The sequence below is a fragment of the Megachile rotundata genome, chromosome 1 (assembly GCF_050947335.1).
Source record: "Megachile rotundata isolate GNS110a chromosome 1, iyMegRotu1, whole genome shotgun sequence".
Lineage (NCBI taxonomy): Eukaryota > Metazoa > Arthropoda > Insecta > Hymenoptera > Megachilidae > Megachile > Megachile rotundata.
In genome coordinates, this window is record NC_134983.1 from 7418212 (window position 1) to 7444004 (window position 25793).

A 25793-nucleotide genomic window follows, 5' to 3' on the forward strand; every position below is an offset into this window, starting at 1 on the left:
CAGCAATTATTCATTATATCCACTGAACGTGTGATACAAGGTGTGGTACGAAAAACGAAACACTTAAACATCTTCATTATCTGCAGATATATAAAGGACGTGTAGTGTTATAAGGACTGTTACATAGCAGTTTTAATTTTCTGAGCAGCTGTGCTCTTTATGATGAAGCTGTTTCTTATATTGGATGGGAGGTGATTTAAAGGTTTTTGAGAAAACATGTTTAAGGGTTTTTGAGGTTGCTGGGCACTGTTAGTGTGATATTGTCAGTATTTTTGTGTGGGTAATAAATAATAATTTGTGATTAGTAAGTGAGAAAATTCTTATATTTTTAAATTTGTTGATACTTATTACAGTTTCTTATTAAACTTTCAATTCATGGAATTTCCAAATTTCCAAGTTTCTAAGTTCCCAAATTTTCAAATTTCTGAATTTCCACTTTTTTTAGCTTCTAAACTTCCATACTCCCAAAATCCCAAAATCCCAAAATTCCAAAATTCCAAAATTCCAAAAATCCAAGATTCCAAAATTCCAAAATTCCAAGGTTCCAAACTTCCAAGATTCCAAAATTCCAAGATTCCAAACTTCTAAGATTCCAAAATTCCAAAATTCCAAAATTCCAAAATTCCAAGATTCCAAGATTCCAAGATTCCAAGATTCTAAGATTCCAAGATTCCAAGATTCCAAAATCCAAGATTCCAAACTTCTAAGATTTCAAATTTCCAAAATTCCAAATTTCTAAGATTCCAAACTTCTAAGATTCCAAAATTCCAAGGTTCCAAACTTCCAAGATTCCAAACTTCCAAGATTCCAAAATTCCAAGATTCCAAGATTCCAAAATTCTAAGATTTCAAATTTCCAAAATTCCAAATTTCTAAGATTCCAAACTTCTAAGATTCCAAACTTCCAAGATTCCAAAATTTCAAAATTTCAAAATTTCAAAATTCTAAAATTCCAAACTTCCAGACTTCCAAGATTCCAAAATTTCAAAATTCTAAAATTCCAAACTTCCAGACTTCCAAGATTCCAAAATTTCAAAATTCCAAAATTTCAAAATTCCAAATTTCCAAGATTCCAAATTTCCAAGATTTCAAAATTCCAAGATTCCAAAATTCTAAAGCTCCAAATTTCTAAAATTCCAAAGTTCCAAATATCCATATTTTCTGAATTTCTAATTTCTAATTTTTTAAATTCGCAAATTTCCAAATTTTCGAACGTCGAACCACCAAATTACCAATTCTTTAACTTCCACATTTTCAGATCTGAAAATTCTCTCAACTCAACTCAAATCATAATCTCAAAAATCGATAGAAAAAATAATCACACAATAGAATACAATAATACACGATAATAATACGTAAGAAAATGACAGGATTTTCAAGTATAATGAAGGAAATTCATTCTCACTTGAACAATAAATGCAAACAAAAGTAATCATATTGAAATTTATTATATTTACAAAATTAAGTATTCTTCGACTTTCGCTATTACACTGTTATTCACATGAAATTTTACAAAGCAGGTTGTATAGTAAAGGAGAAAAACACAAGTTCTGATAAGAAATACATTCTGATATATTTGATCTTACTAAATACCAAACAGCGTTATGTAATACAGAACAACAATAGTAAAGTCAACAGGTCAACATGTAGGTACCTTACTGCGTGTGTGTGCATTTGCAGAAAATTAAATAAATAAAAGTATACATGAAGAAAAGTCTGCTAAACTACTAAATTTATTATAACAATTTAAACTGTTTTTTTTTTTTATAAATAAATTACTCTTGAAGAGAACAAATTAATTTTGATTAGAATACGTTTAACGATAAATAATATTAATAATAATAATGAGAGTATTAATAGTAAGATACACACATACACACTCACACATACACACATATCACACACGTGCAAATTCGGACGCCTCTACAATATCGCTGGGAAGTATTTGCCAGTACATAATTTTCACATTTTTCAAATTATCATAAATTTTTTGCGACAATTACAATATAATATTGCAATAAAATGTAATGTAATTAGAGTATTTGAATACAGGGAGAACTTGGAGACAAATTGTGAGCAGCATTACAGGTAACACCCTGTATATCGAAGCTTGGTAATCTAAAATGTGTGGATCTGTAATCTCAAATTTTTAGGAATTTTTGAAGTTTGGAAATTTGGAGATATCGGAATTTGCGAAGTTAGGAAATGTGAAAGTGTTAACTTTCACATTTTGAAAAATTGTTGAACATAGAGAATCTAGACAACTTGATTATTATTAAAGAATTTGTAAATATGTAGATCTGAAAATTTAGTTATTTAAAAATTTAAGAATGCAGATTTGAAAATTTAGAGAACTCGAGAAGTTATAACTGTATAAATATACTATTTGAAATTTTGTAAATTTGAAACTTCAGTAATGTTTAAATAGTAAGAATTGAAAAAATTGAAAATCCGAAAAGTCGAAGAATTAGAAACTTGAACATATGAGACTTTAGTGATTAAAAACTTTAAAAAGAATTTAAAACATGTCTTTACATATGTACTTATCTGAAGTATTCTCAAACAATTATTTTTTTATAGCAAATACTTTTTAACGATAATGTAAAATCGATCAAAATAAAACCACTTGTAAGCGTCTCTTACGACATATCTTAAATCCCATCGGTACATCGTCTTTACACACGAATTTGCGATCCTCTGAAATTATCGATTCACTTAAACTTTGGTTACGCAAAAATATAGATGCCATACTCGCCACCTAGTCAGGAATTCGTTACAATTACATAATATACATACACGCATCTATTTTCTCACTAAGCATTTCCGCCTCGTCGAGAAAGGAAAACATTTTCATTTTATTCATACTTATCGGCTACACGTCTATGAACAAATGTACAATAGTTACAGTAAATGTTAAAGATGAATATTGGATTCATAAATATTACACACAGACTGTTTACGTAACGTTCATTTCAATATCATAATACAGTAAAATCTCGGACATATTCCTCCAATAATCCATTTCGTGTTATTTTATTTGTGGTCGTTTTTTATTAGTAATTTGGTTCAATAATAATTTATTTAGTGGTTTAAACTTGGAATTCTGTCATTGGGTCATACTTTTTCATCAAACATTTTCTGATAAATCGAGAGTTTTGAATAAGATCCATATTTAGCTGTTTTTGCCGATAACCATTATTTGGGACAATATTTATTATTCAGTTTTCTGATTTCAGGGGAGACTAAATTAGTTTAAGTACAATTCATGATTAATTCTGTTATTTTCTCTTACGAGTCCTCAAATTTTTCAATTCATTAATTCTGTGTTATAAAATTTCCAAATTAATTAATTATTAAGTATTCAAATTTTTATATACTCAAGTTCCCCAATTTTCAAATTTTTACATTTTCAAATTTGAAATTTTGAGTTCAAGACTCATATCTTCAAATTGTATAGTTCGTAAATCTTCAAGTTTTCAAATCTTTCAATTTTCATATCCTCAAATTTCCAAAAATCCGCTAAACAAATTTCTTATTTTTAAAGTTCTTAAATTTTCATGTTTCTACATTTTCAAAATCTCACATTCTGAAGTTCTCAAATTTTCAAATTTTTACATCTCTAAATTTTTAAATTTGCAAAGTTTTAAATTGCCAGACTTCCAAATTACCAAATCTCCAACTTTTTAAGTTGAAATCTTGGAAATCCTGTAATTTTCAAGTTTCCAAATTACCAAGTCATCAAATCTCCAAGTTCATAAATTTCCAACTACCCAAACTCCTAAATCTTTAAATTATCAAATCCCCAATTTTTCAAATTCCTAAATTTCGCAATTTTCAATCTTCATCGAAACTCAATTATCTCAAAAAATAACACGAAAGAATTACATTCCATTTTATTCACGTTTTAAAAGGAACACTCTTACCACGATTACTGGAGCACCCTTTATATAAATATACATACGTGTAACATCGCTGTGCTTTTATTCACTACTTCAAACAAACTACTATAGGAATAAAAAATTATTTGTTATTCGCAACGACTTTCCATTCACAACTTTTATTTCAATACTCATCTCTGCTTGAAAGCTATCGCGGCAGTTTCTTTCTTTTTCTTTCCATTCTTCTCGTCCCTTGTTTGTGAAAGAAATATATTTTTCGAGAAATATTAAAAATCACGCATACGCGTACAGATGTCAACCCACGAGTAGGCGCGTGACCCAAAATAAAAGAAGCTCCCCACACTTCGGTACATTTCGGTAAATAAGAATAATAATGACAACTGTTGAACGCAATTTGCACTATCTCACTCTCGAGACGTTTGCCTGTCATTGTTTTTGGCCTAACTGATGTGTGACCTCTCGAGTCAATATACCGCCGAAAATACGTGAGAGGCGTCCATTTTTCTATTCTGACCAATTGGAGCCGCAGCGATTTGGGGACGTGCGATATGAGGATGTACTGATTTGGCGATATACCGATTTGGGGATGTAGAGATTTGGGGATATACATATTTGGGGATGTAGGAATTTGGGGATATAGCGATTTGAGTATGTAAGAATTTGGGAATGGAAGGATTTGGGGACGTAGCGATTTGAGGACGCAGTGATTTGGGGATATACCGATTTGGGGACGTAGGAATTTGGGGATATAACGATTTGGGTATGTAAGAGTTTGGGAATGGAGGGATTTGGGGATGTAGAGATTTGGGGATATACATATTTGGGGATGTAGGAATTTGGGGATATAGCGATTTGAGTATGTAAGATTTTGGGAACGGAGGGATTTGGGGATGTAGATATTTGGGGATATACAGATTTGGGAATATAGGAGTTTGAGGATATACCGATTAGGGTACGTAAGAATTTGGGAATGGAGGGATACCGTATACGCAGCTCTTCTAAACATCTGGGTCAGTCTCTTCACGCCAACTCGTGGGTTGTCATCGGTACATACGAATACTTATCTGCGGAAGCACAACATATCTCACTCACGCGTTTACCTTTCTCACTCAAAAATCACAGTTGAACATTGGCTCTTCGACATGATTCGGCACTCGTTTTTTGTTTAACCCTTTGCGCTCGAAAAGTGACACCACTCGATTTTACTCTTAATGGTCGCATTCGGGTATTAAACGATCCCCGCCTATTTAACTTCAATTTTAACCACTTTATATACTGAAAATCTGAATAAGTACCTGGTTCTTTGAAACCCTGGTATTTTCTTTATTTATGCGTAAAGAGTATTGAACTAAAATTTTAACTTTCTATATTAAAATCGAAAACAGATTGGACTATTTTAAAATATTTTTCTTAATTTTGACGAAATCGACAAAATGATGACTTAAACACCTCCTAATTTCACATGGACTACAACATATTTTGATTAGAGCAAAATCGCAGATGGTGTACAAAAGTGATCGATTCAGCGTGGATTGACCTATATGTAACATATAAGCACAGTGAAAGTGAACATTAATAGCAGAAAAATAACCCCAAAAGAATTTGTTAAGTTTGTTTAGGGTTAGCATCTGCCAACAGCAAAAATACCTTGGAGTGCAAAGGGTTAATAGAGAAAAATAGTGAGTTTCAAAATTGCTATCTACTAATAGCAAACGTACGTTCGAGAGTAAAGGGTTAATTAGTCTGACGTTAACCCCTTAACCTACAATTTTTTCGACAGTTGCATCAGTTAGGATTAACTAATCACTCCTGTAACATTAAAATAAATAAAAGCACTTGAAACATTAGACACATTTTGAATTTAGCGATTTTTAATTATATAAACTGTAACTGGAATTCGAAACTCAGTTGTAGCTAAATACGATTTATTTTTGTTAGAGTTGAACTGTGGTGTGCGTCACGAGCGTGATATTATAAACCAAGAGGTTAAATATTTCGGTTTCAGGCTATTAGACCAGCTACCCAAAATTGTTACCTCGCTAAAATAAAATATAATTAAATACTCGTGATTGAAAGAAGCAATATTTAATACAATAATTCTTTGTTGGTTGTGATAGCAATGAAAAATTCTCAAATTACTGACATTTCTTAAAATTTAATATAAATGTGCAGCATCTGGTAAAATTTATTTGCTACAAAAATTCAGTATTAAATTCCTGTTATATGGGGTATCTGGTTTTACTATCAAACTTTAACATATTTTATTAAAAATGAATGAAAATAAAGAATTTTATATCGACGTAAGGTTTTAAACACTCTTTTAAAAAGTTATAATAAAAACGCATCCTTATATTTTGAAATAATTTTCTTGCGACAGTTTGCTGGAAAGTGTATGGTGTCTCAGAAAAATGTATACACCCCTAATTATTTTTTCGTTTTCATTAGTTAACAACTGTAATAACTAACTTTTAAATATTCACGTTCCTCAGGTTCAAACATCTAAATCTCTAAATGTCAAAGTTTCCAGGTATCTATATTTCCAAATTCCCAAATTCCCAAATTTCTAAATTCCCAAATTCCCAAATTTCTATATTCTCAAATTCCCAAATTCCCAAATTCCCAAATTTCCAAATTTCTAAATTCCCAAAATTCCAAATTCCCAAATTTCCAAATTTCCAAATTTCCAAATTCCCAAATTTCCAAATTCCCAAATTTCCAAATTCCCAAATTTCCAAATATCCAAATTTCCAAATTTCCAAATTCCCAAATTCCCAAATTTCCAAATTCCCAAATTCCCACAATTCCAAATTTCTAAATTCTCAAATTCCCAAATTTCGAAATTCCCAAATTCCGAAATTCCCAAAATTCCCAAAATTCCCAAAATTCCAAATTCCCAAATTTCCAAATATCCAAATTCCCAAATTTCCAAATTTCCAAATTTCCAAATTTCCAAATTTCCAAATTTCCAAATTCCCAAAATTCCAAATTCCCAAATTTCCAAATTCCCGAAAAAACTTCCAAATCCCTCAATTTTATCTGGAACATAGATTCCTTATATTTTCGTATCACGAGGAAAAATAAAAGAACGAAGGTAAAATGGGAAGAAATAACAAAAATAGAAGAAATATCAAAGACGTAAAAGGCACTTACCAAAAAGCAGTTCCATACTTTCATTAGTGTTTTGCATACAACGGCAGTTCATTTCAGTTTTATGAAATATAAATCTACTGTGCGCTAATAGAAAATAGAACAATTTCAAAATATTGTAACATTTATTCATTTAATGATGCTGACGATATCATAGAACAAATGAAACGAAGCTACTCTCATAAATCAATTTAAGCATAAATTTTTGTTAACGATATAAACACATTATAAATATAAATCATCGATAAAAAGGAGGTTGAAATTTTTACAATAATTATTTTTATATAAAATAACCTTTCAATATTTCGTGAAAATGAAAAAAAGTGTTGGGCAGGTGAATATTAAAATGACATTAAAAATTAGTTTAAGTATTCGTGATATATTTGAACATTTTGCTAATATAGAAAATGTTGATCTGAAAAATTTCGAACAAACATAACAAAATTCCGAAAATTTATTACAAAAATGTCTACGTCCATCGCATTTCTATACCTTTAACATGGGAGAAGTTAAATGTTCAAATCGGCACACGACCTAAAATTTAATTTAAATGATTCAGTTATTCGTGGCAATTGCACATAGTGGTCCACAGAGAACATAAATTTATCAAAATCTCCAATATGCAGCGGTGCATCGACAAATACTTTGATTGTACCTTGATTATCCTACAAATCTTTCAGCTACAGTAGTGTCGAATCGACGCGTTTCAAAAAAAGAATTACGAATTATATGATTAACCTAATTTCACGCGGCTGTTCAAGACTGAATATTAAATATTAAATTATATAGTGTTAAATATTAAATTAAATAACGTTTGGTTAAGTGTCCGTTGCTAGTTCATCAGTTCTCAAAACCGATAGAGTGAGCTGTGTCCCATATTTAATTACAAACAAGACATTATATGCTTATTTAAACATAGTCTCATTAAGTACATTACTTCATTGCATTATTTCATTTACATTTGTTCTCTCTGCTTCTGTTTCTGATCTCAGAATATCCTAAGTGTCCACATATGGTCCCAGTCTGCAGACACTTAACCAGTCTTTGCCATACGTTTAACAAACTGATGGCATATGTTTCATGTGTGTCAAAGATGGTGTAACAACGATCATTTATTATATTTCAATAAAATTTTGATCACGACACTACTGTACACGAAAACGTAGAACTTTCATTTTTACCGGGATACGTCACATAACTAGGAATTAGCTACGAAATTCACGAGAAATTGAGAAAGTTACAATTATAACAGAAACATCGACTCTGTAACGCTGTCTCGAGAATCGCCTCGGTCGAGCATTCATCTATAATACACATTTTATACAAACTTATTAAATCGTCGAATAATAATCAAAGTGTGTATACATTTTTCGAGGAATACTCTCTGATGCGTTAAACTTTCAAACGCAATCGAAAACATAAAGGCAAGCGGTTGTAACGAAATAGGAAGCAGAGTACAGTAACCATTCGATAAGCGGGCACTCGGTAAGTGAACATTAAGTATCCATACCGGTCACACGTATGTCTCATACGTGCTTACGTATTTTTTTCAAAAATCAAATAGAATACGTTTTGTATTGTATATCTTTGATTTTTGCATGTGCGATAAATGTATTTTTAATATTTTCATGAATTTACATAATTTCAATTATAATCTCATTTAGTATTATAAAAAAATATTTTAAATATCATTTCATTCAAATAGTGGAAAATAATTGTAAAATGTTTGCAACAGCACTAACTTTGATCCATCTCAGTTAAATATATAAATAAGGTTTACTTATAGAAAATGTAATAATATCAGAGGAGCCAGAATAGGATTATTGTTTGTAGGTATAAGGTCAGAGATTTCAAGATCAACTTCAATTTTTCAAAGAAAATCTTTGTCTTATATAATAGCATTCTTCGAAACATTCTGTGTTTAAGAAAATTAGGAAAATGTAAAACTAAAAAATTAATTCATGAGATATTTCAAATTTCGCGCATAAAATATCTTAATTTTGAATTTAAAATATCTCACGAGTTATTGATCTTTTACATGTATCTTAATAACTATATTACACAGAATGTCTCGAAGAATCAACCCATGTAATAAAATATTTTTATTTTATCATCTTTTGATTTTATTTAAAAAACAGAGTTAACCATTAATTAGGTTTTGTTGTAAATACACCACGAAATTTTTGTGCTGTATTAAATACAAATAAATTGTAATTCTCAGAGTTCAGGAAATTATCGAAAATATTTTTCACTTCAGAAATTGCTGCTTTTTATTGTATTTTCTCAAAGTTTTGCAAATTTGAAATATTATACTACTTTTTTTGAAAACGTGTGCAATCAAAAATATTTTATTCTTACATTCTTACTAATATTACTTAAGAATTAAAAATGTTTACTTTTCTATTTTTTCAATTTTTTAATTTTTTACGTTTTCACTTTTTTATCTTCTTACATTTTTATTTTTTATTTTTTTTTAAATTAGAGGTGTTCATCAAGGACTAATGAAGGTTGTTTATTTGATAATGAAGGTAGCCTTAAAATCTCCTATACAAAAAAAATATATAGTTAAATAATGATCGTTACGATCATAATATCAGTAAACAAATATTTATTTTTAAAAGTAACAAGAACTTAGAAAGACCAAAGTTATTCGCCGATTCTATAACCACGGGGAGAACAGTGAGAAAAATGCGCATAACCGTTCGATAAATAAACGCCAGCTAAGTGACTTCCGATCTCTCGATCGCACTCCCTTATCGAATGGTCGCTATACAAAGATACAAACGAGCCGTTCTAAATGCGTGTCAATGGTTGATAACTCTATGCAGCAGCCATTACATGGTTCTTTCAGGCACGCGTTATTTTCAGATTTGCTCATCTCGCGCAAGAATCACAGTTAAACGTTTGGTACACTAATGATCGCAATCCTTTCAACAACCTTCTCCAAACACTCGACACGTGCTAAATAAATAACCGGTACGTTCGAAAAACAAAATAAGAAGGTAAAACATCGGAGCACCACACAGCACAGAATTGCATGAAGGTGTCGGGCGCGACCGCGCCAAGAATTAAGCGACCAATTTGTTCATTTAACAAGATTACGAGGTCAGTTTAGCGAGGTTATGTAGCCTCCTTGCGTCCTCCCTGTCCTCGCACACGGATCACAGTTAAACGGTTGATATTTGTCGATAGGTGTTTTAGAGGAGTCATTGGGGCAAACCGGATGCGGCGCCAAGACGAGGAGCCCCGTACAACGAGTACGGGGAGAAGTACGGCGGTAAACCTGCAGGTGCATGCGAATGCGGCGGTGGAAGCGGTAGACCCAACGATGACAAGGACGGTGGTAATAATGTAGATGATTTCCCGTAAGGGTGATAACGCGCGGTTGCTAACGGACTTAACGGCGGTGTGGGGTAAGTCCTGGAAAACAATGGATGGCTCGGTGGTAATCCGACGGAGGGCGACAGCAGAGACAACGCGGCGGCTGAAGGATCCGTGGCAGCACTGGACGAGGTTGTCGTGTGACTTCTCAGATGCTGTAACAGCTCTTCGGACGTGGAAAATCTCTTTCCGCAATAGGCTGTGTCGCCGGCGATCCAATTGCAGACGTACGGAAGCTGCGACGCGGCCGCCAGAGCAGCCAGCTGTGCGTGTGCATACGCGGCAGCACCCAACGCACCGTAAGCGGTCGCAGGCTTATGATCGCACTGGGCGCAGCCAGCAGGACAGGAACTTGGCGTGGTAGCCGTGCTGGACGTTAATTTACCGTTCGCGAACAGATGCGAGTTCAATTGACAGCCGGTACAGTAAGGATCTCTGCAGACGGGCATGAGAGTGTCGGCACCTGAGGAACTTTTTAACCTGGCGTAACTCAGATAGGGATTTCCGGTTATCAATCCGTTCTTTAAGGCGGCGTGGTGTTGAGAGACCAGAGTGCTGGCCATAACGTCGATGGGCAATTGCGGTGTGTATGTTAGATAAGCGGAGGTCGACGAGGCTAAGCTGACGCCTGGCTTGAAAGTACCCAACGGGAGATCCTTGATGGACGGGTCCGTGATGGCTAAAACACTGGCAGGACTGTACGAGGGCTTTGTTTGTAACGACGGACTGCTGACAACGGCTGGCTGAGACGTCGAGTTCGACGATTCGAGTTGACTCGAAGAGAGATTCGCCGAAACGGAGGTCCTCGAGGCGGGCGACTCTCGAGACACGTCGCCGTTTGGCGTCGCCGTTTTTCGACCCTGTGGCGTTACGGCTCTAACCGACGAGACACTCTGATTGCTAGGACATCGTTTGTTACTGCTACCGGGTGTCCTCGACCGACCGGACGTCGAGTGGCTGGAAGTTGATCGCTGCTCGTCCGGTGTGGACGCCTTCTCTCGAGACAGACACGACTCGTACGGCTTAAAGTTGGTCTTGGTGGATTCCAAAGACGACGCAGCGACCGTGGGCGACGATTTCTCACGTGACTGTTCCGACTTTGAAGATTTGTTGCCCGATGCTTTGTCCAACGAGCCTAGCAGAGATTTATTGGATGGCGTGTCGGTTCCTATTTGGCTGCATGTCTGAGCGAGTAGGGCGAGCGGGCTTTTCTTCGCATCCAACTGAAATTAGAAACAACGGAGTTGAACATTTCGAAATCGCGTCAATTTTAATTAGTAAAAATAGAGAAGTACAACGATTTCAGTGACAATGAAATATGTTGACACAGTCGTCATTCGACAACTATTTTCTATATATACAGGGTTCACGCGATTTGCATACTGAACTTGTGAGGTTGGAAGGAAACATTTTTTATACAAAAGTTTCAAGGTTTAGGGGGACATACCTTAATTATTAAGAATTATACCTGTACTGCAGCCGTTCGATAAAATGCAACAAAACTACTTCATATGCATTTTGTAAACACACTCTCACACACAATTTTTCAGTCATTTGCGACAACGTAACAAAATAAGTGTTTTGCTTTGAAAGAAACGTAGCAAATGGTACTCATGCTGTATGTTGACAAATACTGTACACTCAACAATCAATTTGGCTTTCCTATGAAAAATATCATAACCAGGGCTGAATAGGTCTACCACTCGTGCATTTTTAGCAGAATTGGAGAATTAAGAAATTTGAGAATGTAGAGATTTGAAAAACTAAAAATGTGGCATCTGAATATTTTGTAATTTATGGATTTGGGAGTCTAAGAATTGGAGAGTTTAGGGATTTATGGCTCTAAAGCTATAGAAATCTAGAGATATGGCGATCTATACATTTGAGGATTTAACGATTTCATAACCCGAGGATTTAGGGGTTTAAGGATTGGATCATCTAAGGATTTATGACTCTAGAGGTTTGAATCTACTAATTTATGGATCTAGAGAGTTGAGAATCTATGGTTTTGGAGATTTAACGATTTCATAATCTAGAGATTTTTGGATTCAGAAATTTGAGAGTTTAAGTATTGGAGAATCTAAAAATTTGAGTGTTTAGAAATTTAGAAACTTTAGAATTTGAGAATATACAAAATTGGAAATAGTGGAACTTTTCAATCTGCCTAAAGGAGAATGTTCAAGTCTTCCCAATATTATTTTATGCGGTAAGTTTCCAACAAAAATGCAACGAAGGATTAGTATCGTAGATTTAATAAATATTCAACCGGTATCTTACATATATTGGAAATGCTTTGATAATTGTAACATTGTTTCTCGTTTATAACATGAGCCTATACAAATGTGACCAATTAATAACTGGTTCCGCAAGAAAGTGATTAGTGGAGGGAACGAACGAAAGAATTGAATAATACCGAACATTTTAGCTTGCAAGTAGTCGTGATCATTCAGTCGGTGTAATTAGCGAATAGAAGAATGATATTTCTCGCGGCTGATACGTCCATCGAACAGATGTTCGTCGTAATTAAAATGCAACATTCGTGCAACCAGCCCGGCGTTTACGGTTGCTTCAGCTAATGGCGCGACGCCGACAGATATTAATGCCGTGAATTGCAACACAGGCTATTATAGCATTATGGGTTCAAGCTAGATGTTAATAGCTCTCGTACAAGTTAACGGAACAAGCTCGACCGTAATATTTTCATCCTCGACATTAACTTATGATTCGTTGAAAATCTACTGCATTAGAATTATTTTTCACTTCTTTAGATCTTGTATCATACAACGTACGATCCTCTTACCGCTAGATACGAATATTAACACGTGTTGAGAGAACTAAAAATAACACTTTTGGATCACACTGCACATTCTGTCACGGCATGTGGATCACTTTGAAATGTATTTTGCAGCAACAAATTGTATCTCTGAAAATATTTAATATATAGAGCATCTTGCAACGTGACGACTTCAAATAACTCGGAGATCACTGCAATAAATTTTATGTTGCAGGGTTTTCAGGGGTAGATATGGTACTGCCATTACTTTGCTAGCCCGCTTTTTTATTGAGATATGATCCTTTTCAGTTTTTAAAATGGAATGCCTAAATTACTTTTTGAATGTAGGTGAAGCATTAAATTTTGCATGAAAGGCATTAGATAGCGTTTAAAATTAATACTTAAGATATTATCAAAATAGTTCAAGCGATGATCGATCTAGTCCATCACTATCAATACACTTTCTCAATCTGATCACGAATGAACGATGAACTCTTTCAAGTATTTTTATAATTATTGGGGCAATGGTATAAATAACTCGTTCCCGCAAATTTTCAAGTGGCATTAGCTCGCGATGAACTTTAATTTTTAGTACTTCCCGAAAGAAATAATCAAACGATGTTAAATTTGGCGAACGGGTTGATCAAACAGTGCTTCCACATTCGATCCAGTGAGTGGGAAACATTCTGTATAACACCTGCTGTGCATGTCAAGCATTGTGTGCAACGCAGCCATCATGTTGGTACCACATTCTTAAACGTATTAGAGACGGTACATCTTTGAAGAGACCGGTTAATACTCCGTACAGAAGAGTGAAATATGTTTGATTCATTAATGAAATACGATCCAAATGATCTACTGACCAATTATGGCAACCAAACACTGATACTCCACCGGTGTTGGTCGATTTCTCAAAGCTAACGCGGATACGTTGTTGCGCACTAGTGCACATTTTTTAAATTTATTTCTTCGTTTGTAAATATTGCTCCGACAATTTACAGAATAATTGTACGAACGTGCCATTCGTGTTTTGTATCTGATGCAACTATTCATAAATTTGTACGTTTTTAAAAGTATCATGTAATTTGTGATGGGTGATATGGATGAAGTTTCTGAGAACGAAGAATATACACAACATGGCTCTAGTATTCTCTCTACGTGAAATTTATCGAACACTGACATGTGGATTATGAACAACACAAGCTACAACAAAAATGGAGTATTCGTACTTGGGAATTTTACTACATTTACGTTTTTGTACATTGAAAGAATGTTTCTTTAGCATTTTATGGAGTCTTAAAAGTACCGGGTGAAACGGCTAATGTCGATAGAGGATATTTACTTTTACATATTTTAGCTTCCGCGGTATTTTCATTGCATGCACCATGAACGATTATCATATCGTATTTTTCAGTGTTACCCAACATGCCAATAAAAGCAGCACACAATATCGCACATAATAACTTTTACGATATTGTTTTCACTGTTTCTGAGTCACGTAAAGTGAACTAACAATGAGATACTACGGTGTTTACGATTAACAACATCTGAAATCTAACACAAGCTGTGTTTAAAAATATAAACTGTCGTCATAAACAGAGTTGCAATAGTCATCTTGACTGAATTTGTTTTCGAATATACGATTATTAATTGAAAATATATAACAATTACACATCCTATCTCCTGATACTTTTTTTATGCTGAATTTCATGCTTCATCAAAAAGGAAAAAATATTAGGTACTCCATTTAAAAACTGATTATATCTAATCATTATAATCATTATATCTTGAGGCAAGAACTATCAATGATAAAGTAATTACAGTTTCGTACGTGTCTCTGAAAATCATGTAGTTTTTGTTCTTTAAATTTTCTTCGATATTCATTCATTTGAAGGTTCCAAGATTTACTTTGTATAACATGTATTAGAAGATAGAGATATATACGATTATTTTCCACATTATATCAACCATTTTCTATACAAATATTTTTCTGACAACCCTCATATCTTCTAAGATACGACACCATGTCTGGATAAAACGAAACAAATCTTATACATATACACAACTTCAAATTAGGGTACAGAATTGTCTAATAATATCATAATAACATTTTTAGGAACAAAACAAAAATAAAATGTGGAAATATAATGAAAAAAAAATCCGTAATCAACATTCAAGGAGGTAAAGTGATTAAAGAAACATCGTCAACTTGAAAAAAATAATACGTTCTAATTCTTCAATAAAAGGCACTGATTAATCTTGCAATACTTTAACACGTTTTATATGATTTAAGATACCATCGATAACTCATAAATTCACTTATTCATTCTTCAAGTAACTCCAATCATTATGTAGCCATTACCATACATATTTAATCACAGAAGTCATTAATTCCAATTTTGATTCATCGTTCTTAATTACAGGTTGTAAAAATGAAACTGATTTTTGATAATATCGCCATGCAACTCGTTGCGATAGAGTCATGCAACGAACTCTAACGGTTTCTATAAGCTTACATTTATTATTTTTACATATTAATATTATTGTAACATTTAATTTTGTACACTTTGTTCCGTATATATTAATATAACATTTAATTTGTTCATTCACAATTTATATTATACAATTTAAAATGACCAAGTAACTTCACAAGACTATGCAGATTTGATTACTATGAATGAAATATGCAGAATAAATAAAGAATACATATATATTAAATGATATTGCATTATAGTATTTATTTCAAAAACACGTCACGTTGGATATAGCTAACATTTCACAAATATCTTTCTCTTATATGAAAATTATGTCTGCGAAAATTGTTAGAGGAATCATACGTCAAAATCAAAATACGCTTTATCATTTTAATGCCACTAATTTTGAGAACTTTCATATTTCTATTAGGGTGAAAATTTAAAAATAGATTCGTTTCGAATAAGAAGAACGTTTGCAATGAGTTTCGGTGATTCAATAGTTAAAATTTAGTATTTGAAGAATATTTTATTACAGCAATGTCAATTTCTGCTTTACCGATGCAGCATACCATTTAAAATTAGAGAATTCAAACCACGAACGAGATGAAAATATCTATCAAATGAATTTTATTTTTATTCTATCTATCAAAATATCAAATAATTTGTCTGCCCTAGTTTCTGGGTCTCTGGAGCCTCACTACAATTTCCATTACGTTTAATGTTACTGATAGATTACAGCATGAATGATCGCAATAATTAAAAAAAATATAATTATGAATGAATAATATACCGACCACTATTTACATGCAGAGATTAACCTTGTTGGCTTCAATTTCATAAATACCTACCGATGTCAACCCACGAGTCGACTCAAAGTAAAAGAAGCTCCCCACACTTGGTTACATTTCGATAAATAAGAGCAATAATGACAACTGCTGAACGCAATTCGCAATATCTCACTCTCGAGACGTTTGCCTGTCATTATTTTTGGCCTAACTGATGTGTGACCTCTCGAGTCAATATACCGCCGAAAATACGTGAGAGGTGTCCATTTTTCTATTCTGACCAATTGGAGCCGCAGCGATTTGGGGACGTGCGATATAGGGATGTACTGATTTGGCGATATACCGATTTGGGGATGTAGAGATTTGGGAATATACATATTTGGGGATATAGGAATTTGGGGATATAGCGATTTGAGTATGTAAGAATTTGGGAATGGAAGGATTTGGGGACGTAGCGATTTGAGGACGCAGTGATTTGGGGATATACCGATTTAGGGATGTAGGCATTTGGGGATATAGCGATTTGGGTATGTAAGAGTTTGGGAATGGAGGGATTTGAGGACGCAGTGATTTGGGGATATACTGATTTGGGGATGTAGGAATTTGGGAATATAGCAATTTGAGTATGTAAGATTTTGGGAACGGAGGGATTTGGGGATATACAGATTTGGGAATGTAGGACTTTGAGAATATACCGATTAGGGTACGTAAGAATTTGGGAATGGAGGGATACCGTATACGCAGCTCTTCTAAACATCTGGGTCAGTCTCTTCACGTCAACTCGTGGGTTGTCATCGGTACATACGAATACTTATCTGCGGAATCACAACATATCTCACTCACGCGTTTACCTTTCTCACTCAAAAATCACAGTTGAACATTGGCTCTTCGACATGATTCGAAGGATTCGAAGGATTTGAGGACGTAGCGATTTGAGGACGCAGTGATTTGAGAATATACCGATATAGGGATGTAGGCATTTGGGGATATATCGATTTGAGTATGTAAGAATTGGGGAATGTAGGGATTTAGGGATATACCGATTTGAGGACATACCAATTTGGGTATAAACCATTTTTCTATTCTGATCAATTGAAGCCGTAGCTCTAAACACCTGCCTCAGCCTCTCCACGCGCCACCTCGTGGGTTGACACCGGTACATTTCCTTTAGAACAAAACTCTTAACTTTGAAGTCAAAGAGCTTCAAATTGAAATCATCCATAAATAATATTTCAAACAAGCAAAATTTTGTACTTATTAAAACCACTACCTACCCGAAGTAGTAATTTAAATACGAGATATTCTGATGTATGATTAAAATATATTTTCAGCAAACGAAACGTTATTAAATCAGGTCATCTCAATATTGCTGACGAAATGGTCGATTTCAAAACATCACAAGTCTGATATAATTTGATGACATAGAAGTACCTCGTAGTAGTACTTGTGACGTATCAATCTGAAGCTTAAAGCCTGCTAAAAATGGCTACATAAACTTTTCATGGATGCTTTTAGTGCGATCTGGCTGGTTGTCAGAAAATCGTCTCAGCGATTATTCAGTGCAACGCGCAGAAAGGTTATCTGAGAATCGCATGTCATATCGAGAATTTTATAGAGATTTCTATAATCGTATTTAGCGAACGTTAAAATTCAATTTGATGTAATATGAGTGTTACTTAACGATAGTTTTATCTCTTCAAATTGTGTCAGACTTTAGAGGATCGACAGATTGCCATAATTGGAAAGCAGCCATTCTATATGCAGAATATTAACAAAATGATATTGCAGTAATTTTCGTTGAAACTTATGCTTTAAATTGATGTTATTTTACGGTGATTTTATGTCATCAAATCCTGTCGGACTTTCGATATTTCGAAATCGTTCATAATGGCCTAATGCACGATATGACAATTCAAATGGAACAAAATGACTTATATGACTTTATGACTTACATTTAGTTCATTAAACAGCAACTTCTTATAAAATAATATTGATGGATTATGCCTCTTTCATTAAAGTTATTTGTTAAGTTTTAAATTGACGTGGAACAAGTGATATTTCAAGACACTTGCGTCAGACTCCAGCTTTGAAATCAAGCATTTGTGTAATTAGCGAATTTATATTAAGGAGGGGTGTTTTTAAATTCGGTCAGTTACAACCTAATAGAGATAAGAAAATATATGATTAAGGATAAACAGATTTGGTTTCAAGTTATTTTTATATTGCAGAGTGAGTCATGCAAGTGGGACTTGTATCTCGAATTTGATTAGAGATCACAAAAAAGTTGAATGGTAAGATACTGTCATTTTTTACACGAACACTGTGATACCCAAACAATACAAATATTTGTCTATAAATAAAATTGTGTATTTTTGATTATGCAATTTTTTCAAGTGTGCAATATTTCGTGTAAAGACGTGATAAGTTAGAATATTTAAAAAATCAATATTTCGTATGATGTTTCACTTTTCTCGTACGTAGTGTACTTCACTAAAGGTGTTCTTCCCATACTAAGCATGTATAGCGTTACTTTATGTTTTTTTACATTATAGTTAATGTGACTACTGTTTATGTTTGAACAATGAAGTTCAATTTATTCTTTCGTGTGCCTCTACAGAAACAAATGGGATGCACTTATCTATGAAAGAAATACATGTCGAAAGATAGAGAGCTATTGAAAGCTATGATAACGTAGAGCTTTAGGTCCGTATAGTATATTCATGACGCTGAACAATATGTTTTAAACCATTCGTCAAATTCGTTGTAATTACAATACCAATGTATACCAATTGCAATATATACAAATGCACATTCTTTATGAAACGTTTAACGTTTGCTATACTACACAAAATACGGTGCCTTCCACTACTTACACAGAGTGTTCCACTTAACACAAGTAAGAAAAATTACACAGTTTGATTAAAAAATAAGAGTGCATTCGTATTTTTCAGGTACGTCATTTCTTAAAAATAATAAAATCACAAAAAGCAAATACTATGTCACTAAACTTTACTTTTAACATTTTATTTCTACAGCTTCTGAAATTCGAGATATAACTCGACCTTGATACGCGAAGCATCCTGTATAATACGTAAAAAGAAAAAATTTATTCGAAAATAAACTGAATTATACCGAAACAGCGTCAACCGAGGTAGCGTTAAAAGGGGTGTTTTACTGTATTCGTTTATTACACCTCGCAATCGTGAGCAGACTAAGCCTAAGCTCTTTTTACCGTGTGAGTCATATTTTTTTTTAATTTACAGGCCAACAGCTGAGTCTTTTGTTCTCTTTTTTTCCCCCAAAAAATCTTGCTTTTAAAAATGACTGCGCATTCAGGTGGTCCTAAGCGGGTTAATAAAATTTCTTTTTATTTATTATCCTCGAATCTGCGTGAAAGCATGATTTGCTTGACTCTATCATCATCTTAAAAGTTGTGATGAACAATCCATTAACGAAATCGTAGACGTTTATGTATTCCGGCATGATATTATCGTAAACGAATATTTTAAAAAGCGAACGAACAAATCCGTAATATATGGCTACTGTTCTTGGCCCCTCGTATAATTTTATACCTTTTAGCTTCAATCACGAGATTGTCGAAACGGATCGTTTTGATTTTCAAATCATTAATTTAATTATAAACCGTTTATCTTCTTTGATCGTGAGAACGGCACGAAAAATGCGGTTTTGATATTTAAATTTTTTAACAGCAAAAATTTTATTTAATTTCTATTTAAATTGTTTGAATATTGAATATTGATTATTGCATTTTTAAAATTTTTTAGAGGAAAATGAATTAGTTTACAGCAACGCTATTATGTATAATGGGCATCAACGACTCTTGTTATATTGCAACGTAGCATTTGGCAACATAGGGAGAGGTTCATGTAGCGCTTGAAAAATTGCAAGTCTAATAATTTAAAAATTTTCTCAGTTGAAAGATTTGTGAGTTTTTATTATAAAGATTTAATTCAAGATTAAATTAAAATATTTTTAAATTTGAAAATTTCTAACTCTGAGTTTGTGATTTTGAAAATTTATAGGGTTGTACGCTTGATATTTAGCTGTATGTAAAGCGTTTTATAAACTCTTATGTAGTCCACAATTTCTGGATGTCTAAAATAATTTGTGAATTTGTAGAGTTCTAAATTTGAATATTTCTAAAATTATGAGCTGCTAAACCTTTGGTTTGACAATTTCCGATTTCAGGAATTTGTAAATTTAGAGTTTGTAATTTTGAAAATTTCTAACCTTGGGAAATTTAACCTTGGAAGTTTGAAGATTCCTACATTTCTAAATTCGATGGTACATAAATTTGTAGATTTAAAGATTTCTAAGTTTCTAAATCTTAGAATTTTCTAAGTTCCTAAATTTTTAAGTTTCTAAATTTGTGAATTTATAACTCTGAGGATGTGTAAATTCAAAGATTTCTACATTTTAACTTCCAAAATTTCTAAAGGTCCAAATTAAAAAATTTTTACATTGGAAAATCTGTGATCTTGAAAATATACAGATTTATAACCTAAAAATGTTAAATTCAAAACTCTGAATTTCTGAAATTCGCAATTTGCGAGTTTACACATTTGAAAATTCGAGTTTTTCGCGCGGTGCCCGAGGCAAGTGACTACGCGCCGCGCTAAGGCGGCATCAAATTGAACAAACGATGTTTAATGTAACCGAAGGCAAATGAGTATAAATCTAGCAAGAAAAAAGTAAAATGCGACGGCGATTCAGGTTTAGCTCATTTTTAACGCGTATCTAACTTTCCATCTGCCTATCCTCACAGTATTATATTACCGAATCGTGGTTTGATTTACGAGTGTCGTAAATCAGTGAACGTTCAAGCAGAAACTTTGCCAACACTCGGTACCCTCAAAATAGTTTACAGGAGTTAAAGCGTAAGACGCGAAATACATTCCCGTCGCGATTAACGAAAAGTCGACAGCCAAGATTAATGTTCTGTCAAAAAGCTCTCGTCTCTCCAAGTAAGTATGTTTTTCTACATCATGGCTCCTTTTTGCAGTCGACAACATTGAATCACCTTTGTATTTCACAGCACAAACCTTTCGAGAGAACATTTTAGTTGCGAATTCAATAGGCCGAGACAATTTCTAGCATATAATTCGACAGGTTATTAAATGGTAAACCTTACGTAACGCACACTTCCTGTGTTACGCAAATATTCACATTCAAATCTTGTATACTTCGAAACACATTAACCCTCGAACGACAGACTCCAGATCGATCACGACACAATAAACATACAATGATACATGGACTAAAATTAGTTAGAAAAATGTTTCAGCGTAAACACGTACTAAAAAATAATATTTATAGTATCGTTAAAAATTTGAATATAAAATAAAATGTCTGAACCGGTCGTCCGAAAGTGACAAAAAAGAACGGGAAATAAAAACATGAGCCTAACCGTAGTAGGCAGAGGTGTAAGATATTCCGGACGGAGGTACTGATTCGCGCTGGAAGTCAGCATCGTAAAGAAAAATGTTCGCCCTGTTCCTTCTGCGCCAACTTCCCTCGTAACAGATAACACTGTGATCACTCGCGACAACAGATCACCGAGGACTGACAAATGTAACCTCGACAGATCGGAGCAAACACTGTCGTGCTATTTCTTTTATATCCGTCGTGGTGAAACAGCGAAGACGCACAGATGAGAAGCCATTTAGCTTCTAACGACGTATTCCTTGCGCGCACACACAATTCCCTTCCGATGGACAAAAGGCACACACGTACGCACACACGCGGATACAAAGGAAAATGAACAAAAAGGAGATAGACACGGTACGCGGTGCGATATCCGCGACATTCACCTAACACGACCGGCTTCGAATCACGACTAAAGCCACTTCGTGTACTCATCTGTCGACCGAGCCTTCCCGTTATCCCCACCACGCTATTGACGAGCATTCAGCTGACTTACCCTGCCACACCATGCTCCCTCGGAGAAGCTTACCCCATCGCTGCTCAGTCGGTATAGTCGGTTCAGAGGTTATACGGTCACCTCTCGATATAAGAGAACTTGGGTCTGAACTTTTATTTATATAGATCTTACATTCATTGATGTCGATATAGTCGGTTCAGAGGTTGTACGATCACCTCTCGATATAAGAGAACTTGGGCCTGAACTTTTGTTTGTATTTATTGATATGTCGAACGTAGAAAAGGATAGCGAGCGAAGAAACGTCCGGAGGACCGAACATAAACATATTGGTGGCACAATACTAATGCAAGAATACTTTTTTTATTTTTTACTTGCATAAACTTATAAACTTTTAACCGCATATTATTATATTTTCCTAGATATTAGGGAATATATTGACTTGTAATTTCAAGTGTTTCGCTTATATCGAGGTCTTACTGTAGTGATGTCCGCATACATATATGGCACCATTGTTAACAGCGTATATGGTCATATATCCGAAGAGAATTGACGTTACCTAACTCTACATTTTTTACATGTTAATAATTAATTAACATAACTGTAAAAAATCCTGAATAATTCGCAACTATACTTGGATGAAAAATGATTATTCAAACTTGACACAAAATTGTGTAATTTTATGATGTTGCTAAAATAAATCTGAAGTACATATAAAATGAATTGTATAAATAATTTTTATAGCTTATTGTAGTAAAAGATAACTTTATTGTGTATTATATTCCTTGATTTTTCGATACATTTTAATTTATTTATTGCTAGTTTTATTTTATCCGTTGTTATTGAGTTAGGGATTTATAATGTACATATATGTTATACTATTGACATTTTAACGTTGTTAAATTATTTCAAACGATGAGTTAAGGTAATATAAATACAGATGGAACAATAACTATGATCTGAATTATTACATCGTTGGCTTAGTACATAAATACATCCATATAAAGTATTTAAAAAAAAGAATTTGAAGATTCAATAATACTTTATATTAAATAAATGTTTATAGCATCGTATTTATTATCTTGCAAATTTTTGAAACAATTGTTCGTTTTTCCACTTCGCAAACAAGCGACAATTTATTTTTTCCCACTTCACGCTGAATATTACGTAAACACATTTGCTTGATTTACGAAATGAAAGTTTCGATTAAAACGCGCTATACTATTTCAACGAAAAGCAATTATAGATTAAAAAAAGCGTAGAATACAAGTACTGCAATCGCTGTGAATATGTTAACAATCTCGTTCAGTTTAAATCAGAGTTTAGTGAAAACAGGCTACAAATTACCTCAGCTATTCCCATTTTATCTTCTTGGTAGAAAAGGTAGCCGAGTAGTTGTTAGATACGAGCAGTTTCCACGGAAGAGCATTAGCGGCGTTATTAGCGCTAGTTAGAGGATACGCTTTGGTGAGAGATGAGAGCGCTGTATAATTATCCCAGCCTTCCCTTCTGTCTATGTGGACGAGGACAACATGTTTATGTGGCGCCGACCAAAGAAACACTCACAGCTCTCTACTTCCACCATTCATGATATGTGCTAGACGAGCCGACGATGACGCGTCTTTGCCAGTATATGACTCGGAACGAGTGATCGGTAATTTATAATTCCTAACTAGCGACTTTCCATGCTACCTAAGTACCTGCTTATTTCTCTCGTCGTTTACATCCGAAACCTTTAACTCTGGAAAGCCAGCGCTTTAGATAGCCGAAAGCAATAAAACCAGGAGACGATTAAATTTTCTAAATTAACGTCGCGCTACGGCTAGCGGTAAACTAAGTTTAGGACCTGAGTGAACTAAAATGAATGTCGACTCTTTCGGATTTATAACCCATTATTTTGTCTTCGATATCGATCAATATGATCTTCAAAGTTTAGTTTGTTTTAGATGTAGTACTATAGAATGTTGTGTAAATAGTGGTACAATTATTGTACATACAATATACAACAACAAATAGTGGAACAATTATTGTACATACAATATACAACAACAAGTAGTGATGCAAATATTGTTATACAATATACAACAACAAATAGTGATCAAATATTGTACATACAACGTACAGCAACCAAAAGTGGTACAATTATTGTACATGCAATATGCAACAACAAATAGTGATATAATGGTATGAGAAAATAAGTTGAAAATGTACAATAAAATTTGTTCATGTAAAAATTTGTTGTCAACCAATTGGTTTTAATTAAACTTCTTCGTAATTCTTCAATTTTACAATATTGCAACTGTATACCATTGTTATTTTTAATATCTCAAAGAATATCTTTGTTTAAAAATTTTGTAAAGAATCTAAAAAAATGTAATCAAAAAAGTAAATAAACATTCATTAAACTTTGGAAAATAATAAAATGTAAAACGCATAAAGTATTTATTAATTTGTCTTCTTCGTTGAGCAAAATTATATGTATGACCACGCGAGCGCCATTTTCTGCGGTATTCGTGACGGAATAAAAAGAGTAAGAGTCTGCAAAAACCTGTTGTGCTATCTGAATCATGTCACTGTCAATGTTTATAAATTCTAACATGGACAGGAACAATCAGTAACGGAATGGCACGTCAACCAAGTCATATTCAGTCGTACGCATTTCTGACAAATTTTCAAAATCGATTTTCTTGAAAATAAAACGTCAGGCAAGAAAATTTCATATGACATTTTTTCTTTGTTTTTTTTCATATGCAATTTTTGTTTCATTTTGTATATTACGACTTGACTTTGCAATTACGTGCTTGAAAATATATGTATGTGTAGATACATATGTACATATATTAATTAAAATAATAACTTTGCGCATATGTAACATTCTATAATGATGCAAGGTTATTGAAAAAGCTATTGCTGTTTTAAATATTTAAAAACATGTAAATTGCACTAAATGATAAGCTATGTACGCTTGTTTTTCTTGTTGTTTGAGCAAGAAAAGTGTTTTCACATTTTTCTATCAGGTTATTCAGTAAAAGAAGTAAAGGTCGCGATGTTTTAACAAATGTTATTTTATACATTCAGTTTATCTTGGTAAGTTTATCTAAAATAATTTATTATTATTTCACCACCTAATAACAAGATTTTTACCACTGTTGAAAAAGATTAAAATTAAAGAATTTTGAAAAAGATTTTAAAGAAAGTTACAGTGGTGGACAAAAACATTGACATACTCTGTAAAATAGACCTTCTCCAATTTTTTAGTATCAATATATCTTATTTAAATATACTAAAAGAATTTTGTATGTTACCACTATAGGTTCATGTGAAAAAGTTATAACAATCAATCACTATACTTTTCGCTAATTCGACTAACTTCAAATATACGAAAACATATCACTCATAAAATTACTCTATCTATTTTTTCAATCAAACTGATGTC

At 33.3% G+C, this 25793-nt stretch overlaps 1 protein-coding gene across 2 annotated transcripts; it reads right to left on the minus strand.

Annotated features, from left to right (window-relative positions):
• Positions 1 to 1428: 1428 nt before the first annotated feature.
• Positions 1429 to 23875, minus strand: LOC100882907 (zinc finger protein Elbow). 2 transcript variants are annotated; one of them, XM_076534697.1, is made up of 2 exons: positions 23705 to 23875; positions 1429 to 11649 (listed from the first exon to the last, which is right to left on the minus strand). In XM_076534697.1, exons 1-2 carry the CDS (start codon positions 23717 to 23719, stop codon positions 10252 to 10254), a joined length of 1413 nt encoding a protein of 470 aa, XP_076390812.1. In that variant the 5' UTR covers positions 23720 to 23875; the 3' UTR covers positions 1429 to 10251. The 2 variants fall into 2 exon arrangements, with proteins under 2 accessions (XP_076390812.1, XP_076390808.1); XM_076534693.1 differs by lacking the exon at positions 23705 to 23875 and adding an exon at positions 21887 to 22328.
• Positions 23876 to 25793: the final 1918 nt, after the last annotated feature.

Coding starts and splice junctions, on each gene's coding strand:
- LOC100882907 (XM_076534693.1), bottom strand. CDS start 21,949: ATGCTGACTTCCAGCGCGAATCAGTACCTCCGTCCGGAATATCTTACA. Junction 11,650..21,886: donor TTACACCTCTGCCTACTACG/GTTAGGCTCATG, acceptor TTCTAATTTCAG/TTGGATGCGAAGAAAAGCCC.